Source organism: Micromys minutus, assembly GCF_963924665.1.
Source record: "Micromys minutus genome assembly, chromosome: 11".
Taxonomy (NCBI): Eukaryota; Metazoa; Chordata; class Mammalia; order Rodentia; family Muridae; genus Micromys; species Micromys minutus.
Window position 1 is genome coordinate 28,619,642 of NC_137980.1, and position 14,886 is coordinate 28,634,527.

General features: G+C 45.2%; 1 protein-coding gene across 3 annotated transcripts in view; it reads left to right on the forward strand.

Annotated features, from left to right (window-relative positions):
* The window catches only part of WDFY3 (WD repeat and FYVE domain containing 3), a 217,632-nt gene that overhangs the window by 74,962 nt on the left and 127,784 nt on the right, over nt 1–14,886 (forward strand). For all 3 annotated transcript variants that reach the window (XM_080924896.1, XM_080924897.1, XM_080924898.1), the window contains exon 4: nt 10,194–10,404. In XM_080924896.1, coding sequence (XP_080781022.1) covers nt 10,225–10,404 — 180 coding nt within the window. In that variant the 5' untranslated portion in view covers nt 10,194–10,224. The remainder of the gene's footprint in view (nt 1–10,193; nt 10,405–14,886) is intronic.

Sequence of the window (14,886 nt, forward strand, 5' to 3'; positions counted from 1 at the left end):
TTTTGAGGAATAGTGAGTCTGGCCTGTGCAGAGATCCAAATGACTTGAAAGAAGAGCAAATCTGATTTTGGCACTTACTAGGCAAATGCCAGTTTGTTTATCTTTTACTCTGGTCACCCATTAGAGACAATCAATACAAACCTGACTAAGATTTGATTCCCACAACTGAGGAAATTATTAGATTTGAGAGCATAAACTCATTAGTAAATGTGTCTTAAATAATTGCTACTTTGCTGTACTGTACCTATGGCAGTTTATTCTGGAGCCACATTTGAGTGACCATAGCCTAGGCAGGCAGATTCCATGTTCTGAAATGGTAACAGGAGAGTTTTTTAAGCATGTATGCTGTGAGCTCAGGAAGAGCTCACAGGAGGGGAAGGACCCCAGCAGCAGCCTCAGGGGCTGCCTGTGGCATTCTTAGGCATTTGGTTGGAGGAGGTAATGGTCTAGAGAGAGGAGTGGGGGGATTCCGTCTTTTATGGGGTAGTGAAGTCATTAGCTCCCAGGTGGAGTTGGGCTTCTGAACTGGTGTATCCTGGGAATGCTTGGCTGTTTCCATGGTGATGAATGTGCCAGGTCCCTGTAACCTGTGGGTGGCGCCATCGCTGGGGGTAGGAGCTGTCCTAATGCCAACAGTCTGTGCATTCCAAAGATTTACCAAATATGGCTAGTAAGGGTCCAGATACCCCAAGCCAAGCCTGTACCTGGTAACATACTAGCCTCTCATTATTGAAGGATCTACTCATGCTGCGGGCAAGCGTGTGCCTGTTTTTCCAGAAATCTTGGTCTATATGCATGACAGTTCTAAGTCCTGCTCTTAAGAACAGTGCCCTGTTGGAATAATGCTGCCTGGGTGTTTGGAAACCACTTCGCCCGGAGATGGTGACTTCAAGGCTGTGTGCTTTGCTGGTAGGCAAAGCTTCAGAGTGTACCTTCTTGGGAGAGAATCTTCAGGGGTTGGGGGACCCCCCCTTCCTGGAGAATTTGAACTACAGGCTGCTGAGAGATAAGGACGACAGGGAGTCTGAGAACTTGACTGTTAGGTTGAATTGTTGTAATGTATTCTCAGGAGCAGAGGACATGTGGTGTCTGGTTGGCTATTTAAATGGCTCAGGAGCCGTGAAGGACACTATTAAGACCGCTTACCAGTGCTGGAGCCCTGAGATCTAGTGTAATTTTATTAGCCAAAGCACCAGGCTTTGGTTTTGTTGATTTCCTTCTTTTTTTTCCTCTCTCTCTTTTGGTTTTCTGTTTGTCTGTCTGTCTGTTTGTTTGTTTGTTTGTTTGTTTGAGACAGGATATATAGACATCACATAGCCCAGACTGTACTGGGACCTGGCTCATTCTGACTCAGCTTCAGGAGTGCTGAACATTCAGGTACAAACCACCATGCCCAACTTCCTGTTTGATTTTGGCTTTGGGGACAGGGTCTCTCATAGCCCAGGCTAGCCTCAAACTCCCTTTGTAGTCCAGGATGGTGGGAACTTTGAATCTGTTTGCCACTCACTTCTAAGGGCTGAGATCACAGCTGGGTGACAGCCCCCATGCCGGGTTCAGGTGTGGTTTGGGGAGAGAGGGATCAGATCCAGGGCCTGGTGCTGTACCACTGCGCTTCATCCCCTGCCTGAAACTGCAGTAATTCTTGACTTCTGTGTGGCATCTGGTTTCCAACATTTGCTGCTTTTCCCTCACCAACTTGTCTAAGTCTGTTGTAGCCTTTGGGTTTGCTGTGTCCGATTTCTGTGACTGTAACCTTGCTGTGTCTCGTTTCTATTGCCCCGTGTGAGGTCTGTCTTGGTGAATGTTCTGTGTGAACCTGAGAAGAAGGCGTGTGTGTTGTGCTGTTGTCCAAGATCCTGTCAGCATCAGTCTGGTTCCTAGTCTGACCCGTGTCTGTGCCAACTTCCTGTCAACATTTTTTAGAATGTAGAGCAAATCCAGGACCTAGTGAATGGTGGGCAAATGCTCTGTCACCCACAATTCTAGCTTGGACTCTCTCTCCTTAATTTGTGACTCCACCTCCACCCCTGGAAGGCTAGGATTAAAGATTTGCACCAAGAGAGAAAATAAAGGCAAATCCTATAGGACTGGAGATCTCAGACCTCTTTTCTCTCGGACCTGTGGTGTTTGTCTCACGTACGTTTCTTTCACCCATTAAGGAGTGGTGAACTGAGTCCTGCCAACATGAAGTTTCCCTCTTCTAATGGTGGAATGTGTGAAATAGATCTAGTTTCCCCATTTGCCCTTCAGACGGCAGTTAGAATGGTGTGCCTTTTGCCCTCTCTTGCTACTGGTGTCCAGGGTATAGCTGAGAGTGGCCCCCAGATGCTGGTGTTTCTCCTGCCTCTGCCCCTCAAAATCCTGGCATTAAAGGCAAGTATACTTTTAATCAACTATACCTTCAATCATTCGGATTTTCGCAACTGATATTTGCATCTGCTTTCTTATAAATTTCTTTTGTCTATACAGCTGCAGGACTTGATTGATATACGGTGATGCAGTTCTAGTCCTGTGGCTGTGGTTACTTCGTGTCTGCTCTGGGGCAGTTTCTTTTATCTTCCCCCTCCACACTCAGCCTCTCCCGTTTTAACTCAGTGCTTTAGGTTTACCTTTATTTCTTTTATATTTCTTTCTTCTGGAGCCTAGGGGTACCAGTGATAAGGTTAAAAAATGGCCCTTCCCTCAGGCTAGGACTGCTGGGGGAGCTGGACTTCCTGTGGGCAGTGTTCTAGGTGTGACCTTTTCTTACTGAAAGTCTTCCCACCCTTTGCCAAAGGCAAAAACCTGGTCTCCTGGTCAGAGGTGTGAGAAACCTCAGTGGGTTTTGCCTGCTGGTCTTGAGAGCACACAACTGGGCCATTCCCTTCCTCATGGACTCCCTTACCTCTCCCTTGGCTCATGCAGTAGGTCATACAACAGATAATGCAGGAGCAGCAGCAGCAGCAGCAGCAGCAGCAGCAGCAGCAGATTTTCACTGGTTCATGGCTCTACAGGCTTTTGACATAAAGCAAACTTTAGCCCAGTCCTCCAAGGCCAAGAAGAATCCTTCCTGTTTACTCATTGGCTTCCTGTGTAAGGGCCGGAATCTTAAGTCTTTTTATATTATGATAGACTCTAGTTTTGCTTTTTCTTTAACTTTTTTCTGTAACTAGTTTTTAACCTCTAATAATTAACAACTGTAAATTATACTTTGGGCGCAGCACGTCTTAAAACTGCCAGCCATTCAGCTCGTGTGGTGGTGCGGACATGTAAGCCAACATTGCCAGGGTAAAGTAGGACCATGAGTCCTAACTAGCCCGGCCTTCGTTCATAAAAGTTTTAAGAACCCAAAGATCATAGGATGCATTGCACCTTGTATGGTATGTTTGTGACATATGCATTCCTATAGAACAGGGTTCTTAAGGATATGTTACCAGCTGAGAAACAAACCAGGGAACCATCCGATGCTTTAAGAAAACAGTGGCTTAGGTTTTCATCAACAATGTCGGCACATCTCCATTTTCAATGTTGTTACTAAGGCCGTAGTTTATAGTTTCTTAGTTTTGTCAAATTGATGAACAGATTCTTGTTTTTTGCTTTTATTTGTCTCTGGTGTTCTCATATGTGCAGTGGTGTGCTATCTTAATTGATTTGTGGTTTTTATCGAGACAGCCTCAGTCTTTAGGCCTCCTGGGTGCTGGGATTGTAGACGAGAGCTGTTAGGTTTGGCTTTTTTTATTTCAGGTACATACTAGTCCAGGGTTTTTGATTAAAATAATCCCGTAGATATTCTAGTTGTTAAGACTTGATTAAACAAAGAATTTTTGCACCTTTTTTAATAAACTCATTTTTTTTCTGCCTTTGTTGTTTACTTACATGTCTTTTAGACAAGCATGTTTCTGCTTGCAAGCATGTTTCTGCTTGTTTTGTGTGCCATAACGTTGTGGTATTTACTCAAAATTTTTCTTTTAAATCACAACATTACTTTTTTTTTTTTGAGACAGGCTCTCTCTGTATAACTCTGTGCTGACTGGGCCGACTTCCCAGAGATGTGCCTGTCTGCCTTCCCGGGCTGGACTGCTGGGGTTGGAGACCTGTCACACCACACCCATTATAACATTTTAAGCATTGTGAGGAAGGTAGAGTTTCCTCCACCTCAGCCCAACAGCAAACTTAGACCTTGGGAAACATCAAGTTTGATCCCATTCAGGTGTGAATTCTGGGACAGTGTCAAAGGTCAGAGTGCAGAGGGTAAGGCCAAGCACCTGACCCTGGGCTTGAGCAGAGTAGTCTAGGATTCAGTTTGTCAGGCAGCCAGGGCTACAGATGCCCTGAGCTGTAAAAATTGCTCACAAGTTGTCCATGCAATACACAAACCCTTGCTTTTAGAGTGTGCCACTGATTGTGGGTGTGACTTAAAAGCACTTATTTCATGGCTTAATGGAATTATACTAATTAGTAATACTGACTAACCTTCATTAAGGTGAATGCTCCTCTGAGGTGTCCATCAGGGATGGTTATCCTGATAGCAGGTGCTGGGAGCCGAGTAGAGATGTCTACAGTGTTTGCTCACAGCCATGTGCGCCCGGGGGGAGGGGGGGCTCTGAGCTTCTTCCTTACGCCCTCCACTAGGAAAAATGCCGAAACAGTGAAAGGGATGATGAGTTTAGCTTAGAGGATGTTAGGAAATAGGCCTTAAGTATTTTGTGCTATGAAGGAGATGGGTGGTTTTAGAACCTCTCACATTGGGCTAAACTCTGGTGACTGACAAATGAAAGTAAGAGCTCAGACCTCAGAGGGCAGAAATTCCATCATCACCACCATCACCACCACCACAACCACTACCACCACCACCATCACCATCACCATCACCACCACCACCACCACCATGACCACCATCACCACCACCACTACCACCATCGCCACCACAACCATCATTGTCATTCTCGATGTATAGTCCTTAATGTTCTGCTGTTGCCTTGAACTCACAAAAGATCTACCTGCTTCTGCCTCTAGAATGCTGGGATTCAAGGTGTGGCCACCATGCCTGGTAAGAACTTAATGTACTCTGAATAGTCTTTGTGACAGTCCCCTGGCCATTAGGATCGCTTAACAAGCTAAGGAGCCATGGAGAATTTTTAAAGCGTGGCCCAAAAGTGCATCTGTAGTTGCTTCCTAATTCCGTGCTAACTCATTTCCTTCCATGGACTCCGTTTACCCTCTAAAAGTTTGGCTCTTGCTCTTCTTCAAGTGTAAGAAAAACTAGATCCCTCCCCTCCCCTGAAAAATCAAAAGGAGGAACCGCGGGTCTCTGAAGTTAGGTGGTGTTTGTTTATTTGTTTCCCTATGATGCAGGACAGCTTTAAGATTTTGGGAAGCCTCTGGGAGGAGCTGCATATTTAAAGTGCAGACGGTTCACTTGGGCTTTAGTAAGTTAACTCCATAGTTTAAATAATGAAAATCCCTTTAAAGGATTTGGAAAGGGGAAGTGTGAAATGGTTTCAGCATTAACATAAAAGGTTAGATTAAGGAATGCTGTCTGGATTAGTGCACATTAGCCCACTGATACTCTCCTGTTAGTGCAGACACTTTCTCCCTGTGTGGGACAAAAAAAATGGGTTTGTGTTAGAAAGCCGGTTAAACACAATAATCTTTATAACTATAATAAAAAACCTTTAACATTCTTCCCACATGATTTCACAGTTTGTTCTCCTGCTGTGTATCTTGTCTGTTTCTCTGATCTTCTGCTTGATAACTCTCCTCTTGAGTTGGGCAAGCTGAGGCTGGAGGCTGGCCATGAGGAAAGTCAAACCTCAGTAGAGCTTGTTGGATAGTGGTGAGACCCTGTATCCAAACCAAACAATAAAATTGCCCTTGAGTATCAACTACAGAATTCATTCATTCATTCAGTCATCTGTCTTTCATCTATCTACCTATCATCTATCTAATGTAATATGCATTATATTTTATTCTCTAGTATTAGTAGTACTAGTAGCATTGGGATCTAAATGTATATATGTTTCTGTAGATATATGTATATGTGTTTTATCATCTTGCAAGTCTCTCCAGCATTCTTGAGGACTTAAATTCTTTTTTTACTCGATTAGACAACTACAATTATAAAAGGAATAAAGTCTGATAACCAAGGTAATGGAAGAAAGTAAATATTGAACGTCAGTAACGCACTTAGAGCATCATGTAAATGTTTGCGTTTACCACACGGCTGTGAGGGAAGACGTCACGGGTGAAGCTCAGATGCAGGGCGTTGGGAGCCTTGAGCCCGTGTGGTTCTCTCTTTCCTGCAGCTGTTTCTCAGCATGACTCACTGTACTCAGGGTTTGTCAGGATCCTCTAGCCTCAGCCTCTGCATGTGGGGGTAAGGGCTAGCACCTACTTGTGTAGCCTTGTGGGGTTTTTTTTTTTTTTAAGTAAAGTGAAAATTTATTAATTTATTTCTAGGAAAAATTTCAGATTTTGATCATTTATGTTAAATAAACCTTAAGCTCATAGTTTCCAAGAATTGTGATTCGAAAATAGATGGAATAGGACTGGTAAGCCGACCTCAGAGCTAAGGTAGAGCTAAAAGGCAAGATTCCGCCCCAGCCTCAGCTTTGCCCCCTGCCCCCAATAGAGGCATTTGTTTCCTAGTGGACTTCATTAGAGAGAGAAAACAGTTACTTTCCCAGTAGCAGCAAAGAGGATGTGATTCATAGAGAGATTTCTACACTGAAATTATTGACCACTGATGAGAGGTGAGGGAATGGTAAAAACAGACATCCTGTGCTTGGGGACTGGGTGAATTGATATAAAAACTCCTGCAGTGTCTGTCCCATTGCAGGAATAAACAGTTGCACGAACAGAACCCTGCGTCAGCAGCAGCAGCAGCAGCAGCAGAGTGACAGCTGCACTGTGTCCAGGCTGTGCAGGAGGAGCAGACAAGCAGCTCTAATGCAGACGGAAGTTGGAGGCTTATGTTCAACATGACAGGATCTGCTCTTGTCTGAAATAAGAACAAAAGAAAATTCTCAGCAGAGAAATTCACAGCCAACAGTGGTCTTGAAGAAATAATATCAAAGCAGGAGGCTTTCTGTTTTCTGGTTCCCAAGTAGATCACACATCAATGGTAACTAAGGTTTAGATCAGTGAAAGAGAGCAAGAAGTAAACTCACCTTCTTCAGCAGATGTAGCAAGAATACACAGCAGGCGAAGACGGTCCCTATAACAAACGGAGTTGGGAAATCTGGGAACCCAACTGCAGAAAACTGAAATTAGACTCTTAATTTACAGGGTATGTAAAATCAAGTCAAAAATAGTTTAAACTAGAAACAAAAGCTACTAGGGAAAAACAAATTAAAACTTCTTGCTATTGGTTTAGGAAATAATATTGTTGGTTTGGGCACGAAGAAGTCAACAAAAGCAGCCAGCCAGGTGCGGCTGCATCAGAGGTGAACCTCTCCCCAGAGCAAAGGCAGCCCCAGTGAAGAGACCACCTACGGGAGCAGGAAATGCCCCGGTGCCTGCCTGTGTCTGTTAGAGGTTAGGTCTCAAACATACCAGAGATTCAGATGACTTGGTACTAAATTCCTGAATAACTCAGTTAAAAACTGAGACAACGGTCTGGACAGATACTTCCTAAAAGAATATATTACAGTGAGTGAGGTTTATATGAAAATGTTCAGCGTCACCTGGCATCAGTGAGATGCAAATCCAAACCACAGGCTGTCACATAAGAAATGTTGGCCAGTGGAAGAAAAAAGACAGCCTTTGTACACTGTTGGTAGGAATGGAAATTGATAGAGTAAAAAAAATGCTAAATTAGAGCCAAGCAATGATCCCACAATCCTGCTTCTAGATATTGAAATGGCATTGATCTTAGGTATCTCTATTCCCAGGCTTGCCTTAGGGTTATTCACAATAGCCAAGTTCGAGAAACAGCCCACATCCCTCTTGATATGGTTTGAATGCGATGGGTGCCCGTAGACATCGTTCTCTATGTGGATGTTTATTTTCAGTTAGTGGACTATTTAGGAAGTATAAAGAAGTGTGGCCTTTGTTGGATGAGGGGTCACGGAGTGGACTTTGAGGTTTCAAAAGCCCACACCAAGCCCAGTCAGTCTCTCTTCCTCTCTCCATGTCTCTGACTGCCTTCCATCTTGTCTGTCTGTCTGTATATTATCTGTCTGTCTATCTTTCTTGTAGATAAGATACAAGCTCTCAGCCCCTGGTCCATTGCCATCCCTGCCCGTTGTGCTCCCTTGTCATGGTGATCACGGACTAACGCTTGCTTACATGAAGCTGTAATCGAGCCCCAATTAAGTGCTTTTCCAAATAAATTGTCTTGGTCTTGGCATTCCTTCATAGCAATAGAGCAGTAACTGATACAATGTAAAAATGGATTAAGAGAATGCCATAGGAATATATAAGCAGTGGAATATTATTCAGCCATAGAGAACACAGAAAAATACAAAAACCCTTTCATTCGTGAACGATATGGACGAATCTTGAGTTAATTAAGTGTGAATTAAGATGGCTTTGCAAGAGAGTGGAGGAGCTGTTATCAAGGGCGCAGAGTTCTGGACAAGGACCGGCAGCAGTGTGACTGTAGTGGTGACGCCCAACTGAATGATCAACACTTGCTAAGTGGATAGATGGACTGGGTCTTCATGCATCCCTCTTCCTCCCTTTTACAAGATTTGTTTATTTATTTGTAAATGTGTGTGCTTTCCTTTGTGATTTTTAAGTACAGGTACCTACAGAGGCCAGAGGAAGGCATCAGATGCCCTGGGGCTGAGGTTGTTGATGGTTGTGATTGGTCTAGTGTGCTTGCTTACTGATCACGTCCAGGTTTGCTTTTGATCTAAAGGTTTTCAGGACTGTAACATACTAGCACATTAATAGGCCTCTTGGGTGTATTTGCTGAATCTTTTTACTAAAGTTGGGCAGACTTAAGTTATACTTTTAAAACATCCCTGGACTGGGCTCGTTTTTCTTTGTTACTTTGTAGGTAAGTGTTTTTAGCCTTTTGCCTGTGTCCAACTTGTATATTGATTGTGCTGTGCACAGTAGGGACTCCACATACACCCAGCACAGCCAGAGACAGTGCTAACCTGTGTGCAGACACATTTCTCAAGGGCACCATCCTTGTTCTCAACATTTTAAGAAATCAGCAAGTGGCACATAGTAGGTAAATCCCTGCTCGGACACAGCCTTTCATTGCCTGAGCAGTAGAGTAAGGGTTCTTGTAACAGCCGCAGAAATAAAAGCCAGGGTGGTTACTTTGTTGCAGATTAAAAAGAAAGTGTTTCTTCCAGCTTCTTATCCATAATGTTCTTCCAGCCTTCCTGGTTCTTTTGCTAGATTTCCTGGCTTTGTGTCTGAGATTAGCTAATTCCCGGCACAGTGGGAGGCAACTGAATGGCTGTTGATGTTTCTGAAAGTAGGATTGAGACCCCATATCTTGAACTCAGTGGTTAGTTTACTGACTTGGGTAGCAAGGGATGCGTGTTATGTGACGGCACAGTGTAGACTCATGCATCCTTACCTAGAATATATGTCATCGGAGAGTGGCCAGCCACCCTTACCACGTGCAGCCCATTGGCTTCTTCTGTGGTTTCTTAAAAAAAATAAAATAAAAATATGGCTATCACTGTGATGAGTTAATGAGATGTCACAAAGGTTCCCGACAACAGTTTAAGAAAGCAGTTTTTCATTCCACCATGAATCTCTGTATATTTTATAAGATGTAGGGAGATATCATTTCATTTAATTTGTATGTTTTGAGATTAACAAATTGTCTATCACATGCACAGACTCTTTTACATCCAAACATTTTGAAATTGAAACTAGAAAATCTGTGGGGTTCGATTTTCTGTGTTTATTTGGCAGGGTTCATTTCTGGCTTTATTCCTTTTCCATGTGCTAACTGTTAAGCCACACAGGATAGCAAGGTTTCTGAACCCGTTATGTTCTGCACTGGACATTAAGTGAATGGGGAAACATTTTCTTACTTGCCCCACTGTATGGTATATAATTGTTGGAACCAGTCCAGAATTGAGGTTGCATGGTTCATAGGGTTGTTCTGGGGGTTACCATCCCTTCTGCCTTTGAAGAAGTGACAGAATGGTGGCCATCACAGGGCTATTTAGTTCCTACATGCTTGCTTAGCCGCGGCTAAGGGACATGTTGACTCTTCATGTCTTGACATTTTCCTGCAGAAACAGAAGTGTGTTTCGCCCACCAGCCAAGATGAACATGGTGAAGAGGATCATGGGACGGCCTCGGCAGGAGGAGTGCAGCCCGCAGGACAACGCCTTGGGCCTGATGCACCTCCGCCGGCTCTTCACCGAGCTGTGCCACCCTCCGAGGCACATGACCCAGAAGGAGCAGGAGGAAAAGCTGTACATGATGCTGCCAGTGTTTAACAGGGTGAGTCCAGCTTGCTAGAACATTCCTTCCAGGACAGTTGGCGCCGGGGAAACCGTACAGTTGGAGGCAGGCCACAGTGGAAGATAGCATGGGTCCTGTTTTGCTTTTTAGTTTGGTGAGCACACGTGTAGTCACGGAACCCAGGAGACTGAGAGGACGGCAGGCTCGCTGTCAGCCTGGGCGGTGGGGTGAGAGCCACGGTCAAAAGCTTTTGCTTTTCTTTACATTTCTCTAGTAAGATCTGAGCGCTGACTGTAGGGTGTGCTAACACAGTCCTCTTCAGCCCGGACGTGGAAAGACGTTCAGAAGAGGCAGGATTGTCGGTTGTCCCGTGTTATTCTGTTGTGGGAGTGCCAAGCCCTTTGTAAGCTTTGAAATCATCACAGATGGTATGACGGTGCCACATTTAACCCTGGCACTCAGTAGGCAGGTGGATCTCTGAGTCCCAGGTTAGCCTGGGCTACATATCGAGAGCGTCTCAAAGGAAAAAGCCACCATAGTTTTTGCCCTGTTCAGCTGGCTTTCTGACACTTCACGAAGGGGATAGTTGTTGTTTACACAGTACGTAAGGGGACTGTGCTTTCATGTATTGCAGTTACTGCATAAAACAATATTGTCGCAACTTTTTAAAGTGACTTTTTGGTACCGACCAAAGGTTTGCACTAATAGCTTTAAGAAGTTTAGGAGCTCTGGGGTGGGCTTGGAGCTCCTGCTGCTGTCCGCCAAAGCTGCTGCCGTGGAAGCTCTTCACACAGGCTTTTAGGGCTAGGTCCTGATGTTTCTAATTGTCTTTCTACTAACAAGGTGAGGACTTGCTTCCTGGCCCTCCCAATTACTCTAGTCCCTGTGCCTCACACGCTCACTGCCCCTGCCTCACACACTCCAGTCCCCCTGCCTCAGACACTCCAGTCCCCCTGCCTCACACACTCACTGTCCCTGCCTCACACACTCCAGTCCCCCTGCCTCACACACTCACTGCCCCTGCCTCACACACTCCAGTCCCCCTGCCTCACACACTCACTGCCCATGCCTCAGACACTCCAGTCCCCCTGCCTCACACACTCACTGCCCCTGCCTCACACACTCCAGTCCCCCTGCCTCACACACTCACTGCCCATGCCTCAGACACTCCAGTCCCCCTGCCTCACACACTCACTGCCCCTGCCTCACACACTCACTGCCCCTGCCTCACACACTCCAGTCCCCCTGCCTCACACACTCCAGTCCCCCTGCCTCACACACTCACTGCCCCTGCCTTACACACTCCAGTCCCCCTGCCTCACACACTCACTGCCCCTGCCTCACACACTCCTCTCTCCCTTTCTCCATGAAGTTGTGCCTAATAAATTTCCACTGTCTATTGGCCCTGGCTGATGGGTCAGTGCCCTGCAAAGGTGAATCTTGGGGTATGTCACCTTTGCTTCTTCAGCCCTGTTCCCCGATGTTGTAATGTCTTTTGTTTCCAACTCTCTTCTTCCCTACTCTCCCTCTTTCATTTTCTCCCCACCTCTAGCTCTTCTCACCCCTTCTCTCTGGTCTCTGTGTTCCTGGCCCCTTTCTTCTCTCCCCACCCCTCTTCCTCCTGACTCCATCTCGCTGTGCCTCATGCCTCTCCCACCATCTCCCGTGTCTCACTCCATTCTCTGTTCCTTACGCTCTCCTCCCTTCCACTGTCTCTCCCCTCCCTGGTTTCTGGTTCACTCACTTCATCTCTGTTGTTCTCTCTGTTGGCATAGCGTCTGGAAACTGCAGGCTGTTCTTTTTTCCTAATCATCTGAGTGATCTTTGAGGATGAGATACTGAAGTTATTCTGAGTGTAGGGAAGTAGGGTCCAGGGTGGTCAGACAGCGAGGCTGGGTGTCCAGTTTCTGTGGTTGAGATCTCTGGATCATATTCACGGGGCTTATTTCTTGAATGTTTCTTTTTTTATTTTATCAGCTTGACCCTGGTATTCTCTTAAAGCCATGTTGTGCATGGAGTGAGGTTGGCAGCTCACATCCAGTAGGTAGAGTGTTACCTATTCTCCAGTTTTTCTCTCTCACCACCATGTCTTTGGTCTCTGCTAAAGTTGGGACTTCAGTTGTTGGTTGCATTTGGAGAGAGGTAGTCATCCTCATTTTCTGGGCTGTAAAATAAAAATAAGACTATCCACCTTAGTGGTGTATTAACATTCATTGGTGTGTTAACATTCCCGATCAATACAAGGAAAACCTAAGGTTCATTTTGTCTCACACTTTACTCACAGGCTGTCGTGGTGCCGGAGGTTATAATGGCAGGAGTTTGAGGAAACTGAGCACATAGCATCCGTAGTCTGGAAGCGGAGGGAGATGGGCACTCAGTGCCCTGCACATTTTCTCAAGCTGCTTAGTTACGGTGACTCCTTCCACCTAAGTCAGTATAAACTAGATAAGCACACTCAGGCCAGACTAACCAGACAGCCTTTATAGGTGTGCCCTCACAGGTATGCCCTCACAGGTATGCCCTCACAGGTGTGCCCAGAGGCTAACCAGGCTAACTTAACCAGACAGCCCCCACAGGAGTGCCAGAGGCCAATAACCTAACCAGACAGCCCTCACATGTATGCCCAGAGGCTAACCGGGCTAACCCACACAGTCCTCACAGGAGTGCCCAGAGGCTAACCTAACCAGACAGCCCTCAGGTGTGCCCAGAGGCTAACCTAACCAGACAGCCCTCAGGTGTGCCCAGAGGCTAACCTAACCAGACAGCCCTCAGGTGTGCCCAGAGGCTAACCTAACCAGACAGCCCTCAGGTGTGCCCAGAGGCTAACCTAACCAGACAGCCCTCAGGTGTGCCCAGAGGCTAACCTAACCAGACAGCCCTCAGGTGTGCCCAGAGGCTAACCGGGCTAACTAAGCAGACAGCCCCTAGTGGAACTAGAAGGCAGTGAGTTGACTGAATGGGAGAAGGGAGGAATATACTAGACTTTGCTGAGTGTGAAAGAAATTCTAAAAAAGACACTGGTAGAAGTTCTGTTTAAAACACTTGAGGTTGGGTTGAGCACTTTGTGTAAGAAAGAAGTTGGGAGGTCTCCACAGCAAAGGTGCTGAGTCAGGCTAGGGTAGCAAAAGGAAAGCTCACAGTGTGGCCCTGAGGGAAGTCAGTGGAGGAGCTCACTGCAGGAGCAGAGGGCAGGAGGAGGAGCTGTAGAGACCACTGCTCACTGGCTTGCTCACCCTGCTTCCCCTACAACCCAGGACTCAGGCCCTCCCTTGTCAATCATTAATTAAGACACCCAAGGACCACCCTGTGGAGGCCACGCCTCATTTGAGGTGTCCTCTTTCTAGGTGACTGTAGTTTGTATCAAGTTGGTAAAAGGAGATTTAGGGTTTTTGTTTGTTTTTGTATGTTTCAAGAATGTTGCTCTACTAAGCTACCCACCCACTCCTGGCTCAGTGAACTGATTTTGTTTACTGCTGTGTGTGTGAGTGTGTGTGTGTGTGTGTGTGTGTGTGTGTGTGTGTGTGTGTGAGTGTGTAGTGGGCAGGCCACTCCTGTGCTTAGCAAGTGTCCTACCACAGAGGTACACTGAGCTTCCTAGGAGAGCCCCAAGTAATGTAAGGGTTCATATTTTTTCACCATTATGAATGATTAAAATATACAACTTACGCTCATTGTGTGAACACTGACAAGCACAATTTTTCATTTCTATTCAATCTACAAATTGGTAATTATTTGTTTAGTAATATTTGGCCATTTGTGCATGAACATTCTCTGATATCAGGAAATATTTTTGGTGAATTTAAATTTAAAGACTTAGTATGGTGTTATGGCCAACCAGATCATACAGTGTTTGAGAAAATGAGTTGATTTTGTGTGTGTGTGTGTGTGTGTGTGTGTGTGTGTGTGTGTGTGTCTTTGCTTAATTTGTGCTTCATGCTGAGCAAACCATCTTGGTTGGACATGGGCTTCTCTGTACAGATCGCTTCTAAAGTTTGCCTGTTAGTGTTATTTCTGTGTGTGAATTGAGACATGGGTTGACATGCATGTGCTGAGTATTTTTTTTCTGGGCCAAGCTTTATGCACAGTTCTTGAAATGCCTCCCGTGGCCTTCATCATGGTCCTGCAGGGCAGCTGATGTCCTCCCCATTTCAGACTGCAAGGTTACGGGGAGTCTGAGAACAGAGGGTAATGTTTACTTGGCATTCTAAAAAAAAAATTTAACCTTTATGTCCAGGAACAAAACCTTGTAGAAAAAAATGCTTAGAATGAAACTTTTTTAAATGAATAGGTTTTTATTGTCTTTAATTTCATGATTAATTATCATATATCATCATAGACTTATTTAGAAATTAATATTTATGAACTTGATCCTCAAGAAATTACTCTTGCTTTGGAAAATATTTCCAACTTAACATTTGAGAGCTATCCAAGTTGAAGACTGTCCAAATCCCTTACAAGGGACATCTGCTTTTACAATTGTTGGCTTTAGACACTTAGAATCAGGTAAGAGAAAGATCCAAA